We start from the raw sequence: 25,497 nt of genomic DNA, 5'->3' as shown, positions 1-25,497 counted from the left end.
TCTTAGAATTTGTCGAGGTTTGCCCAAGATGGTCAATTAACTTTAGAATCTTAGAATTTGTCGAGGTACGCGACAGGACATCAGGTCATCAAAATAAACTAACCATAATACCATAGCAGTGATTGGAAACCTAGGTCGAGCAATTACTGAGGCCGACAGTCGGAAAACTTCTTGCTTCCATTTTCCTATTTAGCTGAAACTTGCTTATTGACTGAGATTCAAAATTTCCTTTCATAAAAAAATTGTACAAAACGAAACTCATGCTCCAGAAAACAATTCAAAGATATTTCCAAATTTGCAAAAAAGTATTTTTTTTCCTCAGATGATCCCTGTTCGGTTTATGTTTTGCGGGAGATTTTTGAAAATAATGAATGATAGATAAAATTTATTTGAGAGTTTTGAGACCCAAAACGAACGAGGCCAATTCTGCAAAACCCATTCTGTTAACCACCACAAAAAAATTAACAATGGAAAGAGCTCCACAAACAAAGTGAACCAAAAGACTTTTAATAGTCAATCATTCCCCATAGCACAGAAAAAACGTTCTAGGATTACAAGGGCCAATGGGGGAAATTCAAACATCAGAACAATGGCAAAAATGAGACCAAAAAATGTTCAAAATACTTCTCTCTATAAAACAACTAAACAAGTGAAGTTCGCTACCACAACAAGAACTGTCTCCCAAAGATGGAACCAAACCGCGCGGCGAAAAAGTGGGATAATCATACTAGTCCCACGCACTTGTCATACCCTGACCACCGCCATATCCTCCAGCGTAACCACCACTAGAGGCAGCACCACCATAACCGGAACCTCCGCTGTAGTAGTCCCCACCGCCGCCCCTATTGAAAGATGAATCTCGTCGGAAATCCCTACCACCAAACCGCCCTCCGCCAGAACGACGGTTCTTCCCGCCACCACCATAGGAAGATCGAGCCGCAAAGCGGGAAAGCCAAGCGGGTACTTCTTGATTTGATTCTTGCATCAACTCAGCCAGTGACCTAGCCAATGAAGAGTTGTTCTCATTGAAGAAGGCAGTGGCCAACCCTGACTTGCCAGCTCGACCTGTCCGGCCTATCCGGTGGACATAATCGTCTATGTCATTCGGAAGATCAAAATTGACCACATGCGCAACGTGGGGGATATCGAGACCACGTGCCGCCACGTCTGTCGCGACTAGAATCGGCGTGTTGCCACTTTTGAATGACCTCAAGGCATATTCCCTTTCCTGCAAACGTGTCAATACACAAAAAATGACTCCCCACTAAGCTGCCACCAGTAGCGCAGGAGAGAGAGAGAGAGAGAGAGAGAGAGAGAGAGAGAACAAGAAAAAGAAATCTTCTTTCTTCTATATAGTACTAAAGAAATCTAGTATAACTTCTGATGTACTTGTGTGTGTACAAGGTTCAAGGTTCGTGCCCCCTTATTTTGGGAACCTTGTACACAAGAAATCTACAAGTAATAGTAGAACTGCAAATTTCAAGTTTTGAGGTTGATTTGTTGGACACAGAATGTACCGTGCATATGATATCTAGCTAATTTAAGAATGGAAAGAAAATGGCAACATACAGGACCCAATAAAATTTGTATACGGAGGTCCCCCAGAGTCTTAAAAAGCGAGGGTGAACCATGAAGGTGTTTATAACTATTATAAAAATAGTGTAACTGCAATGTAGAACTCCATCCAAGAATAAAATGGCCATTACACAGAGTAGCCCATAATGTTTATTTTTGGTAGATCCAAACGGCAAGGGAGGTCCCTCCCCAATTTTCAAACCAGTCTAGGTGCTTGATTCCAAAATGGCAAAATCTACCAGAATTTGGAAATGAATCACAAACAAATGTGCAGTTATGCACAAATCCTCTCTTCTTTCCTTTGTTATACTTGTACTGTTATGTACTCACATTCATGATTGGCCCAAAATCTACACCTACATGAAGGTAATAAATTCCCTAAGCACAAAATTGCTTGAAAAGTAAAACAAATTTACCTGCTGTGTTCTGTCACCATGAATAGTAGTAGCAGGAAAACCATTCATACACAGCCAATGTTCCAGTGAATCAGCTCCCTTCTTAGTCTCCACAAACACCAGTGTCAGAGCTTGCTACAATACCAAAAGCAGAAAAGGAACAATCAAGTAGATAATAAAGATAACACTTCTACAGGTAAACTGAAATATGCAGGCAGAGCAACAAAAAATATAAAATAGCTTCCTGAGATAATACCATTAAGCACACTATCACTATCACGGTGTACTTTAAGAGGAGACAGAATTGAAGTTATTCCATTCTCCTCTTTTTTCCTCAATAATTATACAAGAATGCAACACGAGATGCATCTCCCATGTACAAAAAAGCCATAAGCAAGCCGGTCATAACTAACCAAATGAAAACATGCTAAAGGCCTATGCAAAATAGCCCATGATTGATTATACAAACAATCAATAAAATCTTTTTCTTCAAAGATAAGATTGGATTTCCATCATCATAAGTTGAACCCTACTTCCATCCTCCTTTCTAATAAGATTTCAATCTCATTGTTGCAGCCTGCAGGTTAAACCCCAAGTTCTTCAAGCAATAATTAGAAAGCCAAATCATAATCACATAAAGGATTTCTTGAATGCATTTCCCTATTCTTCATGTGGAAAATTGAGAAACATTAAGAATCCAGAACCACTGCCGTTTGAAAGCCAAATGAAATGCCAAGGTGTTTTTCACATTACTTTTGCTCATAACTGGAAAAAAAAAAAAGGTAATAGTGACGCTACAGACCTGCCAAAATTGGTTTAAAAATTATAACCAAAAGAAAAAATGAATAACATACAAGGGTGAATTGGTTAGGAAGTACCCCCCAATCTTACCTTGCCATGAACACCATTTGCCTTCTGTGCATGGAGAAGGTCCATGAGGTGGCTTCTCTTGTCAGCTTCATGAACAAATTCCACCCTTTGAACAATTAGATCAGTACTAGAACCAACTCGTCCAACAGCCAGAAAAATGTAACTTGAAAGAAAATCAGATGCCAGTCTCTGCATAACAAGAGAGTAGAAAATTTAGTACACAAATGCAGAAGACAGTAACCCAGAGTCCGGGCAGTATCTACTTGCAATGTTGTATGCAGATCAAAGCGTACAATGTACAGGCAATAATAAAACTGTAAAGGAAAAAAGTGGCGCTTTAAAGAAAAGAGTGTAGCTGGAGATACTCATAATACACGAGTAAGTTGAATCCGGAATGTTCAAAAGATTTTTAACTCTCCTATGATTACCCAAAAATAAGATGAAACTTGAGGAAAACCTTCATTTTCTTCATGTGCAAGTGAAGAATATCCTAATAGAGAGAACCAAACCTGTATCTCTTTCGGAAAGGTGGCGCTGAAAAGCAATGTCTGTCTGACACCTGGTGGAGGCATGTCCATTTGTTCCACTATTTTCCTTATTTGAGGTTCAAAACCCATATCCAGCATTCGATCTGCCTCGTCAAGAGCCAGATACTTTATCATCTCTAATGATACCCTTGCCCTCTCCAGCAAATCTACCAGTCGCCCTGGGGTTGCCACAAGTATATCAACCCCTCTTTCCAGTTCTCGGAGCTGCCCAAATGTAAAACGTCATCAATACAAGGATGCAACAAAAAGGTGCATCACCTTCTAGCACGGTTAACTAGTAGAAAATATAAATGCTCAGACTGGACACCATCTCAGCAATACAATGTAGAAGTTTAACTCAGATACTAATCAATCATGACTGTCGTGTACAAGTTGGCATCTTCAGACATACATGCACATCAGTGTGCACACAGCCCAACCAAAAACACAAGTAATTATTTGCAATCAACGTGAACCATAATCACTCCAATAAAAGGGCTCTGTGGACAAGATACCAAATTTTAAGGCAGTCAACAATTGTTTCTACTTCCTTTAGTACTGGTTATTCACCATGCACAACATTTTAGTACAGTCTACTTCAAAGTATACACACGTTTGTCCTAACCTTCAGTTTATTTCCCCCATTCAGCCAATATCGTGCAGCTTTTAAATTTTTAGAAATAAATATTGTTAAGATATACATTTTTTCCCATTATTCCATTAATATACAAAGGATGACTAAGCCATCACATTAAAATCTCAGCAAACTTAAAATTCAGCTTCCAACATCATCTGTTTACTTCAGATCAAGGTCTGATAAAAAAACAAAATGATCCGTAAGTCCTAAGAGCATCTCCAGCCCTAACTCAGATGCAAACTCAAATATGAATTTGAGGGGAAAAAACCCCTCAAAATGCAACTCCAATCCTTACCCAAACCCATACCAAATGGAGCTTTACTCTTTTTGCCTACTCAAATTGCATTAGAACACCCAACTCTCAACCCAAAATTGCAACGGTTAGATTCTGCCATTGGAAAGAGCTGGTGAAATGGAAAGTACATATTTTATTTTATTTTTGGAAATGGAAAGTAGAATTTGAGTAAAACAGTACTTTGCCATTGGAAAAAGCCATATCAAATCAAGCTTTCAGTCAAATTTAAGTAAAAAATTTAGTCAAGGCTGGAGGTGCTCTAATAATAATCAAAGCTTATTTAGATGAAGGAAATAAGTGAAAGAAATATTCGCTTGTTCATGGTTTCACAAGTGAAGCACCACCATAAACGAAGAAATTTTTTGATAACTATCAATGGAAAAATCATCCGAAGATCACGATTCACGACCAAATCGCAAAACGAGAGCAAACAGTGCAGGACAAGAAACAAGCAGAGAGGAACGCTATCATGGCTTTGTGAATGCAGTACCCAAGTAAAAAGGGGAGGGAGAGTATCCATCAAACATAAAAACAAAAACTCTCAGAATAGTTCCAAGTGTGGATACTTTTATTTAACTCATAGAGTCCAATCTTTGTATCTCGGCGGAGATTCTAGATTGAACTTAGCGATTTGGTTGGTGCATTTGGTACATGGGTAGCATCCATCTATAGTACCTTATAGTAGATTTGCAGCTATATATGTTAACCGTGCTTATCAAAGAAGCAAAATATGATGTAACTGACATGGCAAGTAGAAAAGAGGACCGTCCTTCAAGACACAAAAAGTCATGCAAAGTCAATTTGTATTTACTCTACGCCAGGCTTACTAGCTAACAACTCCAGATGTTAACTATACAATCTGCAGCTAAAGGTGAAAACATTGAATTTAACACCGAGATTGACATTTCAAGTAAAATATGGGAAAATAAAAAAATTACTAAATATAGAAAACACAGAGAAGGTTCAGCAGACAGTTCAATAAAAATATTGAAGTATAATGAAGTAAACAACTTAGATAAAGTTCAGCATTAGCAGACCTGCTGGTTAATAGGTGCTCCACCATAAGCGACGACCACCTTGACACCAGTTTGATAAGCAAATTTCTTAGCTTCTTCATGAATCTAAACACAGAATTACAAACTTCAAGCTCTTAATTACACAAAAATTAACCAGAAACACAGCATCAAACATAAATGGACAAGTATCAGAAACGCACTTGCACTGAGAGCTCTCTCGTTGGAGAGAGAATAAGAGCAAGTGGGAAAGCTACACGCCCACGAGGTCTCTGTGCAAACTGTCCTGTCATAATTCCGCTGATTATTGGGAAGCAGAAAGCAGCTGTTTTCCCAGACCCAGTCTGGGCACAAGCCATCAAATCCCTACCTCCAAGGGAAATTGGTATGGCATGTCGCTGCACTGGTGTAGGCTTCACGTACTTGCACCTCCGTATATTTTGATTGAGTGCTTCACCCAGGTCGATCTCTGCGAAAGTATTCACAGGAGGCGGCACATTATCCCCACTAGTCTCAACCGGAATATCTTCATATGCGTCAAAGTTAATCCCAGTATTCTCCTGTTCACCCAACTCTTGCTCTGTATTGTCTTCCTCTGCAAAGGGGTTAACTTCTCGCTCCCTCCCCCTATCCCAACCACCACTTCTGTTGTTCCAACCACCGCCGCCGCCGCTGCTGTACCCAGGTCGACTATTATCACTCCTAGGACCACTAACCCAACGATTCCCACCAGATGGGGCAAAAGTTGATCCACCTTGAACTGGAGCTGGAGCTGGTGGTTCCGATGAAGGTGTTCGATTGCGTAGATGTGGAGGAACGTAAGTTGATCGAGTTGGAGCCGAAGTGGTACCAACACTCCCGTTATTTGCAGCAGAACCAGCCGCAGCTTTCTCAGCTGCAGCAACCGAATCAGCCCATGAACTCAGCATACTCAAAAAAACAATTCACCCTTTTCTTTGTGAGTCCCTCCCGAGTTTCAACACAAATTTCCAATTCCAGGAAATTCTTATTATCGGCCTGCAATACAATTATATTCAATAGAAACGGCTTCAATTCAGAATCCCCCAATTTTCGTCACTATCAAATGCAAAAATCTCGATTGAACACTGTCCTCCTAAACCAAAACCTGATCAAAAACGAAATTTACCCAGATAAATTATGCATCCATCCAGGAATCATAACAATGCAACTATACCAACAAATAACTCAAACAACCAACCAAGATCTGCTATAATAACCAAACTATCAATCACTTTCAAAAAAACAAACACCAACGTAACAAACCTAACGCGACATCATTACATTAATAGCTCCGAAATCCAGGAACAGAAAATCGCATCAGCGCAAAGGAACATGCGCATATATATATAGAGAGAGACAACAAGAGAGAAATAGATATTTACAGAGAGAGAATATAATGCTACGCGTAGATAGATGAACCTGCGTATATGTTGGCGTTCAGAATCTTTGAAAGACGAAAAGCTGTTGAAAGTTGAAACCCTAATTTTGAAGAACGGAGCGATCGGGGAGCAATACAAAAATATCTGTCTCTCCTACTTTCTCTCTCTCTCTCTCTCTCTCTCTGCACGAATACACTTCTTCCTCTGTGTGGAGACAATGGTTAACGTGCTTTCGTAATTGTCAAAAGATCTACCCTTTTGCGTCTTTCGCCTCCTCGACGCAAAGCCAATAGGAGATTTGTGGGGTTTGGTCGTGACGTGAAACGTGTTTATTCCAGCTGCCGTTAAAATGTGCGGCCCATGGGGCATTTAAATTGTCTTCCGTTCGTCACTATACTAGGGCCTAAAATGGGCATCTAGGGTCCATTTGGGCTCCGTCAGAAAGTCACATAATTCGCATGAGCGTGTTCGAAAACATTTTAAGAAACACATCTTAAGCTATTATAATTTTGTCGGAAAAAAATTACTTAAATTTGCAAGAGTGAGTTGGAAGTGCGAGCGTAGTGCAGAAATTGAAAGCCAAAGGGCGTGACATTTGAGGATTATGTGACTAATTCCCTATATTTTATTTGTCTTTTTTTCTTTTCATTTTTGTGCAGTTTTAATTGAAAATAAAAATGTCCGTACCACAAACACAAACACGTAAACAAACTCTCTCATATTTATTGTGTGTCTCACATACATTGAAGGTGTATAGTGTGTGTGAAACTTATAATGAATATGGGAGAATTCGTATATGTGTTTGTAGTTCTAGAATAATTGAATAAAAAAATGTCTTTTTGATTTGTCTTGATTGGATAAACTCGAATTTGAACCTGAGTTTTTGAAACTATAAAACTTTATTGTTTTAATTGTCTAGTGCACAATAATTTAGATGGCAACGACTAAAATATCCCCTTGTTTGGGGAGCGATAGTAATGCCTTGAGTGATAATGTTATGCTATTGAGTGAGTAATGTTATGCCATTGAGCGGTAATATTATGCCATTCGGGGGTTAATGTTATAATGGGAGACACCATAAAAAAATATAGTATATATTAAAAATGTTATGCTTTCAAATAGTAAATGTTATGCCTTCGAGTGGTAAATGTTATCTTACTATATATGATACTGTTATGCCACTATGATAATGTTATGCCATTGAGTGATTTTTTGTTATTCCTTCGAGTAGTTAATGTTATAACGCCAAGTTTTTTTTTCCCGGCAAAAGAAGAATCAATAAACTTATAATAAAAGAATATAGGAGGGTAAGTCAAGGCATGCCATGAAAATACAAAATTACCCCTCGTAGGATTACCTTTGTAGTTTGAGTTGAAGGACATGGTTGTCATTTCGCCTAATTTGGAAGATCTAAAAGACCGTAGGATGGCAACCCAAGCCACACCGTGAAATTACCGATTTGTCCTCATAGTTTATCAATCGTGGAGTTAACATATGGGGGTATTTTAGGCATTTTCAGTATTAAGTCTTTTCCTTAGTCAATAAGAAAATGAGGTACAAAAAAATCTTTATTTTCCATAATTTAAGGGGTTTTATTTTTTATAGGCACAAAAAAAAAACTTTATTTTCCCTAATTTAAGGCAAGCCAAGCTACCATGTTAAAAGATAGAATTACCCTTGTAGATTTCGTCGTTCAAATTTCTTTTGGATGTCTTGAGTTGAGGATGTTTTAGGTCCTACTTTGCTTAGTCAATAAGAAAAGACTTTTCAAGGGTATTTTAGATATTTTGGGTCTTCTTTTACTTAGTTAAGAAGAAAACATTTTTTGGAATATTTTAGGTCCTGCTTTGCTTAGTCAATAAGAAAAGGTTTTTTCGAGGGTATTTTAGGTATTTAGGTCCTCTTTTGCTTAGTCCAGAAGAAAAGGTTTTTTTGGGGTTATTTTAGGTCCTACTTTGCTTAGTCAAGAAAAAAATGCTTTTCATGTGTGTTTTAGGTCCCTATTTGCTTTGTTAAGAAGAAAAAGATTTATATATCTTTTCAATCTAACCATTAGAAAGAAAGAAATACTTAGCTTTCTATCTCTCGTTCCTCCTAGATCTCCCCTAATCTCTCTCTCATTGATCCCTCTATAATTCAGACGAAGATAGATGCATCAATTTCTCAATCGTAGATTCTTACACGCGAAGAAATACGCACGTGGTCAGATTCTCTTAGAATTCATAACCCTAGACTATGATTTCGTTAGAACTTCTTCAAATTGTAAGTATTTTGAGTGGTCTCTTCTTTCTGGGGTTTTCTAATTATTTTGCTTTTATAGTTTTGTCTTTTTCAACATCAATACTTGATAGTTTGTTGTGTACTCTTAGTAAAATGAGCTCTAATTTTGTATGATATTTGGAGAAATGTGCTTTTGCAGCAAGGTTTTACAGTTATTTTCCAAAACACACGGAGGAAAAAGCCTCATTATTCGCACAATTTTAGAATCTAATCCATGACATTATCTTGATTATTGTTGCTATTGTTTGAGAAGGAATTTATATTTTAATCTAAATACCTATTTCTTTGATCTATGTTTAATTTGTCTTAATGGAATCAGAAATACCGTTCCTTATATATATATATATATATATATATATATATATATATATTTTAACATGGTTGAGCTATTTGTGACTATCTTTAGTTTTAGTGCATATGTTGGATTAAATTACTTACATGATCTATGAAATTACAATAGCCTTAATTAATTATTTGAGTCTACAAAATTAAAAATATTTTGATACTTCAAAATAATGTTCTTTATGTTATTTTTTCCGTAGAAGAACTCATTTTGCATTGCTCATAAAAATTCTATATTCTTCTTCTTTTTATAGCAAAAATGACATTTCATTCAATTACTTACTCTTACGACTTCTTTATTTTCATAACTAAATTTTAATTTGAACTATCTTACATATATGAACAATTACACCAATAAGCACACAACACTGTGCAAAGTATGCGAAATTACACTAATATATATTAAAAGAAGAAGAAAAAATTAAATAGTCATCCTGTTTGAGGAGCTTATTTATGTCTCAATCCTAGTGGGTTTGAATCATTATGTTCACATCGTTAAATTACTCCAATGACCTATTTTGCCCTTATTGTTTAATTCACTCTTTCTCGCTCTCTCTCTCTCCAAAATTTATAACTATCTCATTTAATAAATTGCAACTATATATCTCTCACCCCTTTTTCATCTTTCATTTACTATGCCGCATTAATTACCTTATGATTATTTATTACTCTCTCATTTAACATTTTTTTTCTTTGAATATGGTCATTTATTACCTTATAACTCTCTCGTATTAATATTTTTTTTATCTTCCAATTTCCTTCTTTTATCCTCCCAACTATTCAATTTGTGTCTAATTCATCCTTAATCTATCCACTAATTTATTGAATCCCTAAAGTTTTGAAATTAATATCGCCTTATTATATAATTTAGGTTGTCCACTTATTTATTGGACGAAACCACTGTTAACTTTAAATCATTAAATAAATTATTGTTCTCAATTGTAAATAACTATTGATCAGAAGACAGGAGCTCATATTATTTAGGACCGATATTATTTTTTCTTTTGATTTTTTTAAAATATAATGAATAATATTTTTAATCATGATATATAAAAAGTTAAAAAGGTAGAGTATATATTTGTCAGATGTCCTTCTATGCATGGATATCTTTTTATTCCTCCCCCCCCCTTTTTAAAAAGTTAAAAAATATAGTTACGAAAATAAGTATTTCAATTTTCAATCCGTTTAAACCAGTGTAAAGATGTTATTTTTTTGATAATTTCATTTTAAATGGTCGTAATAAATTTTTGGCTTCAAGGCCTTTCAATGGACACCCTAAGAGAGTCTTGAAATTAAATAATGAGTCTTAGGGTGTTTGTTGAAAGGCCTTAAACCAAAAAATTCATTATGACCATTTAAAATAAAATAATAAAAAAAAAACGATCTTTGCTCTGATTTAATTGAATTGAAAATTAAAGCACTTAATTCTTGAATTATATTTTTAAATATACAAAGGGTGTATTTATAGAAATTAAATAAATAAGATATAAGTAATTAAATAAAAAATAAATTAAAAAGTAGGGGGGACCCGAGGGCTCTGCTGTTCCCATTGGCACAGTAGCCCCTACGAAGCACCTAAAATGTTTCCATTTTAGTTTTAAAAAAAATAGAAATCAGCCATTTGCAATTTTATGGAGTAAAAACGTGATTTGAAGCAACATACTACTGAATCAGTTAAGAGGGTCTATGCTAAATAATGGTTAACAAATTTATTAAATTGTACTATAGTTTAAAAAAAGTAATCCTAAATATAACATTTGTATTCTGGATTAGTACGTCGTTTGCAGAATACATTTCGTAATTAGTTCCCGAACACTAATTGTAATCTTAATGAATTTTTTGCTCCATGGCCTTTCAACGAGCACCCTAAGACTCATTATTTAGTTTCAGGACTCTCTTAGGGTTAGGGTGTTCATTGAAAGGCTTTGGAGTCAAAAATTTATTACGACCATTTAGAATGAAATGATCAAAAAAAGAACATCTTTACACTGGTTCAAACGGATTGAAAATTGAAACACTTATTTTCGTAACTATATTTTTTAATCTATAAAAGGACAAAAAAAGAAAAAGAAAACAGTCGGATAAACATGATCAATTGAAACACATTTTTTCTCTCAATTATTACAAAGCTTAGAATTAAACTTGAACCTATTATTAAAGAGAAAAAAAAATTCAAACCGGAAAGAAAAAAAGGAAATAAAATGAAAAAAAAAAAACCAAACTGAAAAGAAAAGGAAAAAAAGAAGAAGAAGGAGGAAACTGTAAAGAAAGAAAGAAGAGAGAGAGAGAGAGAGAGGGGGGGAGGCGGGAGTAATTAGGGAAAAGAGAAGTGGGGCAGGGGGGGTTGTGTGTCAGGAGGGGATTAGCAATTTACACGGTATATATGCACCACATATTTGGTGGCAATTATTTTCAATTAACCATCATATCGAATGACAGAGTCTCCACGTTGATCCCAAGAATGAAACAGTAAATCAGTTGTTGTGAGTCAGTTAGGGCGAGTTCATGTTGTTGTCTGAACGGTATTTACGATATTCAAGTAAAATAAAATACCTACTATTCAAGACAATTCATTTTTCTTAACTTAGGTGTATAAATGGCATTTTTGTTTTGGTATTTACGATATTTTGTCGTGAATCCACCCAAAATGGATTGAAAACTAAAAAGTTAGACTAAGAGCATTCACAGTGGAATAATAAAAAATGGATAATCAAAAGTTGCCACATCAGATTTTGGTTATTCATTTAAGGGGTTGTTAATATTAACAATGTAGAAGTGCACAATGGTACAATCAAAAGTGAATAACCAAAACTTGCCACATCACATTTTCAACTTATAAAAATCTAGAAATTGTGACATAGAAAACAATTTTTTAAAATAGTTTTCATACTAATAAAAATAGGTTATTAGAAAAAGAGAAAATAGTTTTTGAAAACTTTGATTAGTAAAAAAAAAAAAAAAAAGGTTTTCTGGAAAAAGTAAAAAAAAAAAGTTTTTGAATGAAAATATTTTAAAAAAAAGGTTTTTTTTTCAAAAGAATAGTTTTTGAATAAAAAGTTTTAATATTTCAAAACAGTTTTTGCAAAAAAATAAAAACTGTTTTTAAAAGTATTTTTCTTAGAAACATGTTGAAAATGGAAGAGAGAGAAGATTTTTGAGTAATGATGGTGTACTTAATTGAGGAAATGTGGAGACAATTAAATTTGATTATTGACAAAAAGTTGGTAGTTTTGATTATCCAATGACCAAAATTTGATGAGTTGCTAGAAGTTTGCTAAGTTTAGTTATTCCAATGTGAGTTTTTTTTTGAACAAATGGTGCTAACATTAGCAACATTTTGGTTTTGATTATGAGAATAAATTATTTACACCATCGGTGTAAACATTTGTTTCTTCTAAATCAATTACATTGCACCACGTTATAAAACAGTGGTCCCAATAAATAGAACATGATGACGTGACACAATATAATTGATTTGAAGGAAATAAATATTTACACCAACAGTATAAAAAATTTATCCTCTTTAATTATACCACCGTGTATGCTCTAAGAAAATACCTGGTATTGATTTGGAAAGTCGAAGAGATGTTGGAGACTTGGGGGAAAGAACACAATAATAATCGATCCATTAAAAATAGTATACTCACTAGAAAGATATTGGATAGTTGAGGGGGATAAATGTGAAATTTAGCCGCCGACCAAGACATTGAGCGCTCGCTTCCACTGTCTCCTCTCACTCTCTCTCTCTCTCTCTCTAGTCTCTCCTCCTCTGTAGAGGGGAACGACGACGGAGAAGAAGAATCATCGAGCTCCGACAATCTAGGGTTCCCGTAAGGGGATCTCCGATCTATGATTAGATGACTTGAAAGAGGCAGAGGGAGAACTCACATTTTTCTTTGGTAACTGACTAGCCACGGGGAGAAAAAAAAAATGACCTTCGATCCGTTCCCTTCGAGCACTAACGGAAACCTCGACGAGCAGATTTCTCAGCTTTCTCAGTGCAAGCCTCTCTCCGAGCAAGAGGTTTTTTTTCTTCCCCTTTTCCTTATCCTCATCGCTACACTTTTCTTTTCTTTTGAATTACTGGAGCTCTATGCAATTGCTTCAATCATTTCCTTGTTGCGAACTAGTTAGGCCTATACCAATCAATTCTCGAGGGGTTTTTCGTGGAAGATTCGTACGTTTATGTCGAATTTGACAGTGATCTTTCGGGAACTTATATCCATTATGAAAATTGGGAAATTGTAGCGACTCCTGCGGAAAAGATTTTGTATCAATGCGCCTTTGAATTACGTTCGTCCTGTTGGTGCAGTGACGAAGCGAGGAATTAGACGAGAAGTTACTTATGAGTGATACTTCACACAAAAGCATTATGAAAATTAATATTTTTGTAGGATTGAAGTTAGGGTAGTGATTTTGCCACACCCTTTTTTGATAATGCCACACATTGCAAGTGTATTTTTTGGTGCAAAAATATACTTGCAGGGTGTGCTATTATCAAAAAATGGTGTGGCAAAATCATTTCCCTTGAAGTTATTGTGTAATATGAAAATAAGTGAGGTCATGCCATACTTTTAAAGTAAAACTGACGAAAGAAAGAGGCAAGAACAAGAATTATAGAAAATGTAAGGGACTAGTTTATACGATATCCAAATTACTTGGGTAGTGCAGTAATAAGTAGAAACTCGAGGGTGGCCGTGGCAACCCTTGGTCCCCCTCTAGCTTCATTGTGGGTGTTGGGACTCGTTCAGTTATATATCGGTGACATAACGAAAAGTCTGGGTTTTATGAACTCGATAATCATTACCACTGGTTTATAATTTAGAATTTGCTGACGACTGAAGGATTATACGGGTGTTCTTGTTGTTCATACTGGTTGTTAAGTTCATCATTCATGGTCAGTGGAATTCCGTTGTTTCTTTCATGGGCTGCAAGACGAGATTAAAATGTATTAGTTTCTTCTTTTTCTTTTTCTTTTTCTTTTCAGTCATGGGACCTTGACGAACCATGGCTTGTGAGTTGATTATTAGGAGTCAGTGGTCACCACCATTTTTAGTCCAACCACCTCCAAACTTAGTCACTAATCATTTTTATCTTTGTATTGTTGAGGAAGCATTGGTATCATATTATCATTACATCCTATGACTCCATTTTTAGTGAATGCCTTTTTGTTTTTGTTGTATTAGATCGTCAATGACATCTTGTTTCTTTTTTGTAGGTTAAGGTGTTATGCGAGAAGGCTAGGGAGATTCTAATGGAAGAAAGTAATGTTCAGGTATTCCTTTTGTTATATCAGTTGGTGCTATTTGTTGCCAGTCATAGTTGCAACTTGCAAGAATCTTTGTGATCTGGTTAGGGCATTGTAAGTTGGCATGCAACTGATTTACTGAAACAGCAATGTTGAGAAGTATGTAAGAGGCATCATATGAATATTAGCTGATGAGGTTCACACGCTCAAGGGCAGACAGGACGATGTGGATGGTGAATGGGTGTAAATTTTTTGGAAAATCTTTTTGTCGTTCTAGCACGTGTTGGGTGAAGATTTACCTAGAAGGTTAGGATTCCCACTAGGGTATTTGTTTGGAGTTTGGACCAAGGTTTTCAAATGGTGAACTGAATCGAGAATCAAAAAGGTCCATTTACGATTCGTGAATCATTTTGATTCGTCATGGTTTCTATTATCAGATATATACTAATATTCTTGCAAATATATAGGATAGCTGAATAATTAAAGATATGCATACTTGAAAGAGGTTGGTTGCTAGGTAAGGAAAAAACCCACACGGAAACCCAACAAATCACCTATAATCACTCAGGAGAGTTTGAAAGAGAATTGTACCCTTCAATTTGCTGCAAACTGCAGAAATATGTAAGGAAAATGAAACTTTTCTTTTTTGAGCCTAAAAGACTCAGGCTCCGTTCCGCAACTCAAAATAAGAACTTATTTTTTAAGAAGGCAATTTCAAGCTAAAAAATAATGTGTTTACGCAAATAATTTTTCTACCAATATTGATCTTGTTTGATAGATCCCATCAAAATTTTTTATATGGTGTAAAAAAATTAAAAAATTATTTTTCATTTACATTATTTTTAAGTTTGAAAATGTGAAATAAGCTGCTTATTTTTTAAGAAGGTTTCTGGAACGGGGCCTCATTCACCTGACCCATACCTGTCAGGTGTTGTACCTTTTTCCAACTCAGCGTGAATCATTTGATTCACTGGATTCGGCAATTGATCCATTGATTCAGTGGGCAATTCATTGATTCATCCAAGTTCTCTACAATGTCCGGAGGATGCATTATATAGTGGACAAGGTGAACAATCAAACCTATTTCTCGATTCAATAGAAGCCCCTATTCCTATACAGCTATACCTGATTCAAAGAGTTAACATGGTGAATCGAATCCAATCAGACTCGAATAGTGCAATTTTGTGGTGCGGATGTGTCTCAGATGGGTTATAGTAGAGGGATATTGATATGGTTAAAGGCTGCGTCCGTGTCAAGGTGAATCCAGGAAAGCCTGCAATCATTCATGTGGGCGAGGTTGATGGTATCCACTTGTTGGCAGAGATCCGTGGTTGCAAGGTGGGTTTTTCCCCTCATCTTATTTGGTCATCCTCTGGGTGCCCCAACTAAGTCTGAAGCGGTTTGAAATTTGATGGTTGAGAGATTTCATGTGATAGCCCATCCTTGGGCAATCAGTCCCACATCGGGACTTTGGAAAAAGGTAGAGTAATATATGTGGAAACCCAAACAGCTGCTGTATAACTTAAGGTTAACCTTTTGAGCCACGTGGTTAGGCGAATGGTTAGCAGATCAGCTGGGTTGGGTCGTTACATTTCAGAAAAGGATTGTGGGTTGGAAGAGGCAACATTTGTCAAAAGGGCGGAAGAGTGACCCTTATCAAAAGCACTTTGTCGAGCTTGCCTCTGTTTTGATGTTCATTGTCATTATTTCGGTGGAAATAGGTTAGAGAAGTATCAAAGAGGGGAACTATTTTGCCTTTTGGGGTGGATTTTTGGAAGGGAATTGAGAGAGGGTAGAGTGAGTTTCCTAGGCTATGAATAGAAAGGTGCGGATAGGAAGTTTGGTGAAGTTTGAGCATGTTTGTGTTAGATAGCTTGTTATACATTGTTGAGCCCATTTCCTAACCATTTAAACTTTTGGGACTACTAGTAACTTAACATGGTATTAGAGCTCATGTTGCAAGAGGTCTTGGGTTCAAGTCTATCTGGTTGCGTTTGTTTTCTCTTTGCATTCTACTTCTTCCCTTCATATTCTGGTTTGCTCTATCTATGAAAACTTCCATCTCCACGTTCAAGACAGAGTTGCATGTGAGGGATGGTGTTAAATAGCTTCCTCATTTCCTAATAGCTTAAGCTTTTGGGACTGTTGGTGACTTAACAGTTTGGTGTGAGAATGTTCGGTTGGGAGATCTTTATCCTTCTATATTTCAGTTGGTAGTGGACGTGGGAGTGGTGGCGGCGGATTATCTCAGGATGGATGGGGAGACAGTGTGGCAAAATAATGTGCTTTGCAGGGAGGTACAAGACCAGAAGTTAGAGGAATTGAGGGCCCTTTTAGGAAAACTACGTCAAATGAGGGACATGGGTGGGGGAGGATTATTTGAGGTGGAACCCGGCGGCAAATGCGTCTTTTTTTCGGATGAAATCTTTTCACCAAATTTTGGCCGGACAACCAGATACTCCTTTCTCTTGGAGAGCCATTTGGGGCATTCGTGCTCCAACCAAGGTTTCTTGGTGTGTGACTAATGATTAGATTCTCAATATAGGTAATCTTATATGGCATAAGACAGTATCGTGAATCAGTTTTGCATGCATGTGCTTGAGAGATGGGGAATCAGTGGGGCATTTATGTACTGTCCGATCGCCAAGGCTTCAGTTCTTTTTTGGTGGTGTATTTCAGTGGGTTTTTCCTGCGATGGTGGTGGAGATTATTCAAGAATGGTATGGAGCTAGAGTGGGTAGAAGAAGATGGAAGCTTTGGACTTTGTGCTTGATATGGCTCATTTGGAGAGAAAAGAAATCGTAGATATTGAGATGGGACAAGATGTTGCTGCCTAAAATTAAGAGTCTTTTTTCTTCCTAGTTTGTTTAGTTGGAAGTCGAGGGAGTGCAACCCAACCTTTGATAAAATTCTTGGCATGTTAGATATTTTTGGTGTTAGATCAATGTATAGGCTCTTTCTTATTGGTCTCTTTTCGAGTTGTTGGCTTTTTGGTCTTTTGGTACTTGGTTTCCTTTCGTACACTCACCCCTTGATGTGGATGGTTTTTCACTAAATTGTTGCTTAAAAATAAAAACTCCTTTAGAGTAATTTTTGACATAATAATCTGGGTAGAGGGGGAAATGCTTTGTCATATGAGTTGCATCTGTTGGAAGCAGTCATTAGACCATTTTATTACCTTTTGAGGTGGCAGGTATCTATGTAGTCTCTCTTTTTCTCCCCTCTACTTGTGGAGTTCATTTGGTGGTGCTTGATATGCACTTTTCCTTGCATAAGATTTGGGCTGGTGGATGCCACCCAAAAGAAGTTATGAGGGAATAGATGGTTGCTTCATCTCATTTGGTGCGGTGCATTAGGAGGGGAGCAGTCAGCAGATCAGTAAACTGTTGATTTTTGAGGAAGTAGAGATGGAGACTCGTACTCTAAAACTAATGCTTTTGGCGTACGATTATGTTAGTCATTATGTTTGTTGGTGTCATAGGAGACTAATTTTGTGTCGTATACATCCTGTATGAGAAACCAACTTGTTCTGCTGTTTGAATTTGATTTTCGTACCTTTTGAGTTTCAATATGATTTACGCAAATCTTTTTTTTTTCCCTTCCCATTTCTGGGTACATGCAGCCTGTGAAAAGCCCTGTAACCATCTGTGGTGATATTCATGGTCAGTTCCATGATCTTGCAGAGCTTTTTCGAATTGGAGGGAAGGTACTAATCTGACTTAACATGTTGTGTGCCACACAAATTTTTGAAGTGTATGGTGTAAAAATCTCTACTCCCCGAAGTGTACATGTTTAATGTGACTGGTCATGATGTGACCTTCTCATGTTTCCATTTTGAAGAACCACTGCCCAAGTTGACACGATAGCACTCTGCTCGTATCTTTTGGTCGTAGTTGGCAATTTTCTCTGATTCATATTTTATCAAACATTGTTCTGCTTCCTAATAACTTTCTATTTTTAATGTGATATCTCCGTCTAAACCTTTTAGAAAAAGTCAATAGCATCTGCTATTACTTTACACATTATCAATCTCATTCATATCATGAATTATTGCACTTCAAATTCATAATCTTGTTTATGGAAACTATATGGTTGTTCACCACCTTATGTTACAAGTGTAAATTAGGACCCCTGAGTTTTGAGGAAGCAAAGGCAGGAGAGGAGAGTGGTTGAGGCTTTGGAGCTTTTGTCATTCTCATCCTAATTGTTTGTTCTTGTATCAAATATTTTCAGGAAAATAGGAAGAACAAAAAAGGTTACAGTCCTTAATAAATTAGAGGACAACAGTTATTGATCAAATGGCTGTAAACATGTAATTACCTATCCCCTAGAAGCCTTTTTGCTGGATCAAAAGATTTTGTGTACCTTGACTGGATGTGGTAGCACATACCCAAAGGAACTGATCCTTTCGTCAAACTTCATGTTTTTTTAATCTTTTCTAGCAATTGTATACTGATTACCTTTTGTGATTTGTAGTGTCCAGATACCAATTATTTGTTTATGGGGGATTATGTCGATCGTGGTTATTATTCAGTTGAAACTGTAACGGTAAGTGCATGTTTCTACCTTTTAGTATCTTGTGGGTAATCAATAAAGAGAGATTTACGGCATTACTTGTCACGCCCCAAATCCGGGAGCATGACCGGCCGTGTACCATGAAGCAATCATGGGACACGAAGCCTAATTAAAAATATTTTTAGCAACTTTAAAAAAAAATAAAGAGAAACTGAATATTTTATTACAAAAAAAATGTGCGACACCAAACCAATATTTTTCTTAAGCAAACGACACAACATCTCATATTTTCCAATCTCCAAATTTCACAATGAACTACCAATAAATAAAAGTGCGGAAGCTGTTTGACAATAGAAAAAAAATAAAAATGCAGACGCCCTAGAGGTCCAAACACAAGGTCCCAACAACGCCGCTGAGTCCACTACAATGCCCCATGAACTAACCTGAAAAAAAATGTGGAATAAATCCGTCAGCTAACGAGCTCAGTGAGTAGTTAAGCATGCTAAGGGATGATAATACAAAGTGGCATACTTTTGAACGAATGATAATGAGGGTTCCCAAGAAGTGGTTTCAAATTAATAAGGGAGATAGATAATTCAACAAATACTATCAACAAACCAAATACTGAACAAAAGGATCAACAACTCAACAAATAGTATCCACTAGTTGAATAACGGATTAATGAATAGTATGAACAATAATCAAATCACCACAATAATTATACCAAACAATGAGTCCAATAATATCTGAACGATGAACATGAAAATGGGAGTCTAAACCAAAGTGGGAACCATAATCACCAATTACCAAGTACCAAACGCCAAATATTTTCTCAGGGCTTCGTCCATTGGATCCAACACCGTATTTAGAGTCACCACAGGATGGCGCCTGAGACCTTTTCCCTAAACCGATCCGGAGTAGAGTCACAGGGTATTTTATAAGTCTTTTCCCTATCCGTTGAGCATTAGAGTCACAGGATATTTCACAAGTCTTTTCCCTAGTGGCCAAAGTCACCACGATATCTCACGGGTCTTTTCCTTGGACTTTAATAAATACAAATATAGTCCATGGTCCCAAACACAAATAGAACAATGGTGAGCCGGAGGCACCTGCACCAGGATTATTCCCCGTGCCGTTGTAGAGTCACAATAATATTATGGAGTCAACGAATCGACGACAATAAAAGTACGGACAATCGATCGATTAAAAATATTATCAAATAACCTTGTATGCCAAAGGGTACATCAATCATCAATGAATATGAGAACACGAATAAGAATATTACTTATCAAATCAACAATGAATAAACGAATTGTCAAGAATAGATAGGCTCAAGAGGATTCCAAAAGAAGGGATCACATGCTTAACCACTCACCTCGATTGATTCGATAAATCGCAAAATGTAATATTTGAGTACTCGGCTAGTCTGGATAAAAAGAATGAAAGTATTAAAATCAGTTTAATAAAAAATTACTAATATGCATATGAACTCTCCTAATCTAAACTCTACGCTTTCACAGCCACAAACTTAATTTCCCAATTACAATACCACCATCTCTTCTCACAATCACACATGGCACATACACAGCCACCACACATGCACGCACCTCTCTCCGATCTCCACCAACAAAACCCCAATTCTAATGAATGATGAGGAAAGCCATAAGGGTAATAGAATAAAATACTATATAAGAGGAGTGATCAAAGTCTTACCCAAGGACGAAACTTCTTGGTGGAATTTCCTAATGCCGCCAACAACTTGACACTACTGATCTCTCCCGAACCCGCAGCCTAACTCTCTCTCTCCCTCTGCCGCTGGAAGTATTAACGCTAGGTCTCTCTTAACGTTGAAATAATATACCCTAGTTCTCAATATTTATGAAAGAATAACGGGCCCTCTCTTCATTAATTAAATACACTCGATCTCATGAACGGGCCCAACTTGAGTTCTAAAAATAAGTCTGACCCAATCTAAGCGGCCCAATGATATAACACATACATGTACACATAAAAAAAAAAGAAAAGTTATTCGAGTTATTTTTATTCGAAGAAGTTTGAAAAAGAAAAATAAAATACTTGAATTATTTGTGTTAAATTTTTTTTTTTTTGGAACCGAAAAAGTGGAATGTTACATTACTCCTTAACTAAATGGGCACACTTGGATTTGTAACTGTCCCCGATGCCTCTCTTCTCTGCATTCATTACCTACAGAGGGCTGTTTACCTTGAATTTTCCTTGTGTTAATTGAAGTGCTGCAACTGTTGTTCTTTACTGATCATTTCATGTATTCAGCTTCTGGTGGCACTGAAAGTACGCTATCCCCAACGAATTACTATTTTAAGAGGAAATCATGAGAGTCGGCAGGTATACTGATTCTGTTATAGTTTTCTTGTTTCTGTTCCCGTGAGTGAAAAAATACCAAGTAAAAGCTACATGATGCAATAATAGATGTATCGTGATTGATGGTAATGTGATTGAATAATTGTCCTGTCCTGTTCCATTAGGGTGTGGCCTTCATTCATTTTATTTTGGAAGTTTTTTCGCCTATTAGTTCATAGTCTATTAATTCTCTTCTAGACACTGGATGGTTTGTGATAAGTGGTTTCTGCTTTTGGCTGCAGATCACTCAAGTTTATGGGTTTTATGACGAATGCCTGCGGAAGTGAGTTCCTCATCCTTTTGCCTACATGAGGTTAAGATAATGGAACGATGATGTCGTGTAGTTTGTAGTCTATAATCTTTATGCCCAGTCTTGAATTTAAGAGTTTATCCTCCTTACATGCATTCTCCTGTTAGAAGTGGGCTTGTTTTGTTGATATGTTGGTAACATTCTCCTTTTAGAGGTCATTTGTTTTCTTTTTTTTTTTGCCATTTATAGACCTATTCTCCATTTCAATTCCTTGCACAGAATACTTATTCTTCTCGGATTTTGTTATTTTGTGCTTGTATTGGTCCTAATTTTGCTACCATGCAGCCCAAATTATCTGTAGTTTACATCAATTAATCCAATCATTTATCGATGTTTAGGGCCCCAAAGATAAAATCCTGGTTCTGTTCCGGCATTCGTAGTTTAAGCTAGTATAATTTTTTATACTCAAAGTTAAATGGAATTATTTCTTGCGCTCTGGAGTAATTTGTTACTGAATGTTGTGTGCGGATATTGAAAATAGACCGTGAGTTATGTGAGTTTCGTAGAGATGCTGAATTTGTCTAGGGTGGCCCTATTACAATAGCAGCCTTGATTTTTGCCCGGTCAAAAGTAATTTTATCCATTGGTAAGGCTAAAAGGTCAACTCTTTCCTCTAAACTTGTAGTTGTTGATGGAGCTTTATTGTAACTTAAGATGCTTGACAGGCGTGCACCACTCCTCCATGGATATAGACAAATAAGAAAGTTTTGTTACTCCCTCCATCCCAATTTTTTTTTGGTCAAGTCAAATCTTATAAAGCTCAAATCAACCAAGAACAAAAGGACCAAGTCCAAGTACAGCTTCTACAAACAAGAAAGCTAAAAGAACCCAAAATCCTATACATTCCCAAAACAACTAGGGGAGAAAAAATTTCCTATTAATTTTCCAGCTAGCAGCAATGTCACGGTTCTGGGGAGAAGCTTTGACCCCTCTTCAGGAACTAATACAAGCACGAACATCCTCAATTATAACACCTTGTAAAGAAGAACAATTCCGGCTTCGGTTCTGAAAGACTCAACTATTATGCTCCCTCCAAAGCCAATAGATTGTAGTAGCCAAAGACAATTTTAAAATCATATGCACCATAGCATTCCCCTTGTGAAATTGCTTAGCCCAGCTCAGCACATTCTGCAACACTAGTGACCCACTGACTATGTAGCAGGGACACGGACACGGACACAGACACGGACACGGGACACATTCTAAAAAAATGGGGATACGGACACGGCGGGGACACGCCACGTGTATAAATAAATAAAAAATAAATATATTTACATATATATATATATATATATATATATAAAATTATGAACCATTGTATATGAATAATTTCACAAATTGTATAAAAAAATTTCAAAGGAAAAATTACAGTTTAACCCAAATGTTTTGAATAATTTCATATTAACCCCCAAAAATTTAAAAAATATTACAATTTGACACCTAGCCGTGTCCCCGGCGTGTCCCCAGCCGTGTCCCCTATCAAAAAATAATAAAAATTATTGGACACGCCACGTGGCGTGTCCAATACGTGTCCCCGCCGTGTCCCCGTGTCCAATACGTGGACACGGCGCCCTTTTGGAGTGTCGGTGCTACATAGCCCACTGATAATCCCATTACGAAACAAAATAGCAGACCAAACTTGAGTAGAATAAGCACAAGTGAAAAACAGATGCGAGTGGGATTCATCCTCCCTAGAGCAAAGGACACATGTAGGGTTCACTTGAATGCCCCAGGAAACCAACCTATCTTTGGTTGCTAAACGCTCCAGAGCTGAAAGCCACTGGATGAAAGCCCACCTCGGGGTATGAAATTTAAACCATATGATCATATGCCAAGGGAAAAGAGGTTTAGGTGTCCTAAAAGCCTGCCAAGCAGACTTCACAGTATAGACCTCACTAGCTGTAAGGTTCCAAACGACAGAATCAGCAGAAGTAGGGTCGGGGATGAATGTCACAGGCATTGCTCTAGTGATTTCAAGAATTGAGGGATTCCTCTGACGTGGCCAACACCATCTGTTCATATGAATGATAGAACTAACCTTAGCAGTCAAGGACCTCCCCAAGTTATGAACTACCTGCTCACCAAATTTCTTGTAAAGGGGACCTAAAGGATGCCAATTATCGAGCCATAAAAAAGTATTAGCCCCATTCCCAATCTTGTATGTTATCCAAGGCTGTACTTTGTCACGTAACTTCAGCAATTTTCTCATAGTCCAAGAAGCATTTGGGGGGATTCTAAGACCCCAAATACTCCTATCTCTGATCACATATGTATGTATCCATTTCACCCAAAGTGTATCACTCTTCATGCAAACTGCCCGCAAGTGTCTGACCATTGAGGCCTTATTCCAATCCTTCATAAGCCTAAAGCCAAGACCTCCTTTTCTTTGGGAACACAAACATCTTGCCAAGAGACTTTAGCACCAGTACTTTTTAACTCTGATTCAGACCACAAAAAAGCCCTAAGCAGTTGTTCCATCTCCTGAATAACTTTCTGAGGGAGAATAAAAATGGAAGCCAAATAAACCTGGATACTGAACAAAACTGATTTAACCAATTGAGCCCTCCCTCCATAAGAAAGAGTTCTATTTGACCAAGACTGAATTCTTAACAGAATTTTGTTCTTCACCTGAGCACAGTCAGAAGCTTTCAATTTAGTAGATATCAGAGGGACATCGAGATACTTGACTGGAAGAACACCCTCAAGGATAGGGAGGATATAGTGTAAACTACATTTAGTAGTAGGATCCACATCAACAAAAAAAACAGAACTCTTGAGCATATTGATTTGCAACCCAGAAAACAAGTGAAAATCTTTCAAAACCTCAGCAATTATTGTAAAAGAACCCTCCTCAGCTCCACACAAAACAAATAAGTCATCCGCAAAAATTAAATGAGTTAGCTGCAAAGAATGGCATTTGGGGTGATACCGAAAAGCTTGATGTTGCACCTTATACTGGAGAAGTGCTGTGAAAGCCTCCATCACTAGTAACAAAAGGTAAGGGGATAAGGGGTCTCCTTGCCTAATACCCCTTTGGCCAGGGAAAAAACCCTCCAGCTGCCCATTGATCGTAACAGAGAACATAGGAGTAGTTATGCTGTTCTTCACCCATTGAATATATTGATCAGGGAACTGCATGGTTTGCATAATATCAAGAAGAAAAGTCCAGTCCACTGAATAGGACGCCTTCATTAAATCCATCTTAACAGCACACCTAGGAGATCCCCCAGATTTATGATAATTTTTCACTAGTTCTTGCATTAGAAGGACATTGTCCATAATACTACAACCCTTAACAAAAGCAGATTGATTGGAACTAATGATACTTGGAAGAATAGGCTGCAATCTGTTGGAAAGAACCTTAGTAACACACTTATAAACCACATTGCAACATGCAATGGGTCTATAGTCTCTCACAGTTGAAGGGGAAGAAGTCTTAGGCACTAAAGTAATAGTAGTTGCATTCCATTGTCGAATATCCCCATCAAGGAAAAATTGTTGAACAGCTTGAATCACATCCTTCCCAACTAAGTCCCAATTTTCTTGAAAAAACCCGAATTAAAACCATTTGGACCCGGAGCCTTATCCTTATAAATTAGACCACATGGCCAATTTAGGGCTTGTCCGTTTTGGGGTTTTTGGATTTGGATTTGGATTTTGGATTTTGGATTTGAATTTGTAATGATTAGGGTAGAGAGATAGGGGTAATGA

General features: G+C 36.9%; 2 protein-coding genes across 6 annotated transcripts in view; one reads left to right on the top strand and one right to left on the bottom strand.

Moving 5' to 3' along the window:
• Positions 1-491: 491 nt before the first annotated feature.
• Positions 492-7,083, bottom strand: LOC131300498 (DEAD-box ATP-dependent RNA helicase 37-like). Of its 3 annotated transcripts, none has more exons than XM_058326381.1 (7): positions 6,753-7,083; positions 5,516-6,438; positions 5,337-5,420; positions 3,350-3,592; positions 2,862-3,029; positions 1,992-2,105; positions 492-1,228 (listed from the first exon to the last, which is right to left on the bottom strand). In XM_058326381.1, exons 2-7 carry the CDS (start codon positions 6,239-6,241, stop codon positions 728-730), a joined length of 1,836 nt encoding a protein of 611 aa, XP_058182364.1. In that variant the 5' UTR covers positions 6,242-6,438; positions 6,753-7,083; the 3' UTR covers positions 492-727. The 3 variants fall into 3 exon arrangements, with proteins under 3 accessions (XP_058182364.1, XP_058182372.1, XP_058182380.1); XM_058326389.1 differs by having other exon boundaries at positions 6,716-7,040; XM_058326397.1 differs by lacking the exon at positions 6,753-7,083 and adding an exon at positions 6,597-6,617.
• Positions 7,084-13,002: 5,919 nt separating this feature from the next.
• LOC131323662 (serine/threonine-protein phosphatase PP2A-2 catalytic subunit-like) overlaps positions 13,003-25,497 on the top strand; it is a 17,512-nt gene continuing 5,017 nt past the window's right edge. Inside the window, exons 1-6 of one of the 3 annotated variants that reach the window (XM_058355511.1) lie at positions 13,003-13,357; positions 14,553-14,609; positions 18,205-18,288; positions 19,059-19,130; positions 21,390-21,461; positions 21,719-21,759. In XM_058355511.1, coding sequence (XP_058211494.1) covers positions 13,265-13,357; positions 14,553-14,609; positions 18,205-18,288; positions 19,059-19,130; positions 21,390-21,461; positions 21,719-21,759 — 419 coding nt within the window. In that variant the 5' untranslated portion in view covers positions 13,003-13,264. Of the gene's footprint in view, positions 13,358-14,153; positions 14,283-14,552; positions 14,610-18,204; positions 18,289-19,058; positions 19,131-21,389; positions 21,462-21,718; positions 21,760-25,497 lie in introns of those variants that run through there. The other 2 variants (XM_058355521.1, XM_058355516.1) reach the window with 2 other exon arrangements.

The sequence above is a fragment of the Rhododendron vialii genome, chromosome 1a (genome assembly GCF_030253575.1).
Source record: "Rhododendron vialii isolate Sample 1 chromosome 1a, ASM3025357v1".
In the NCBI taxonomy this organism is placed as follows: domain Eukaryota; kingdom Viridiplantae; phylum Streptophyta; class Magnoliopsida; order Ericales; family Ericaceae; genus Rhododendron; species Rhododendron vialii.
This window is presented reverse-complemented; position numbering and strand designations above follow the sequence as displayed.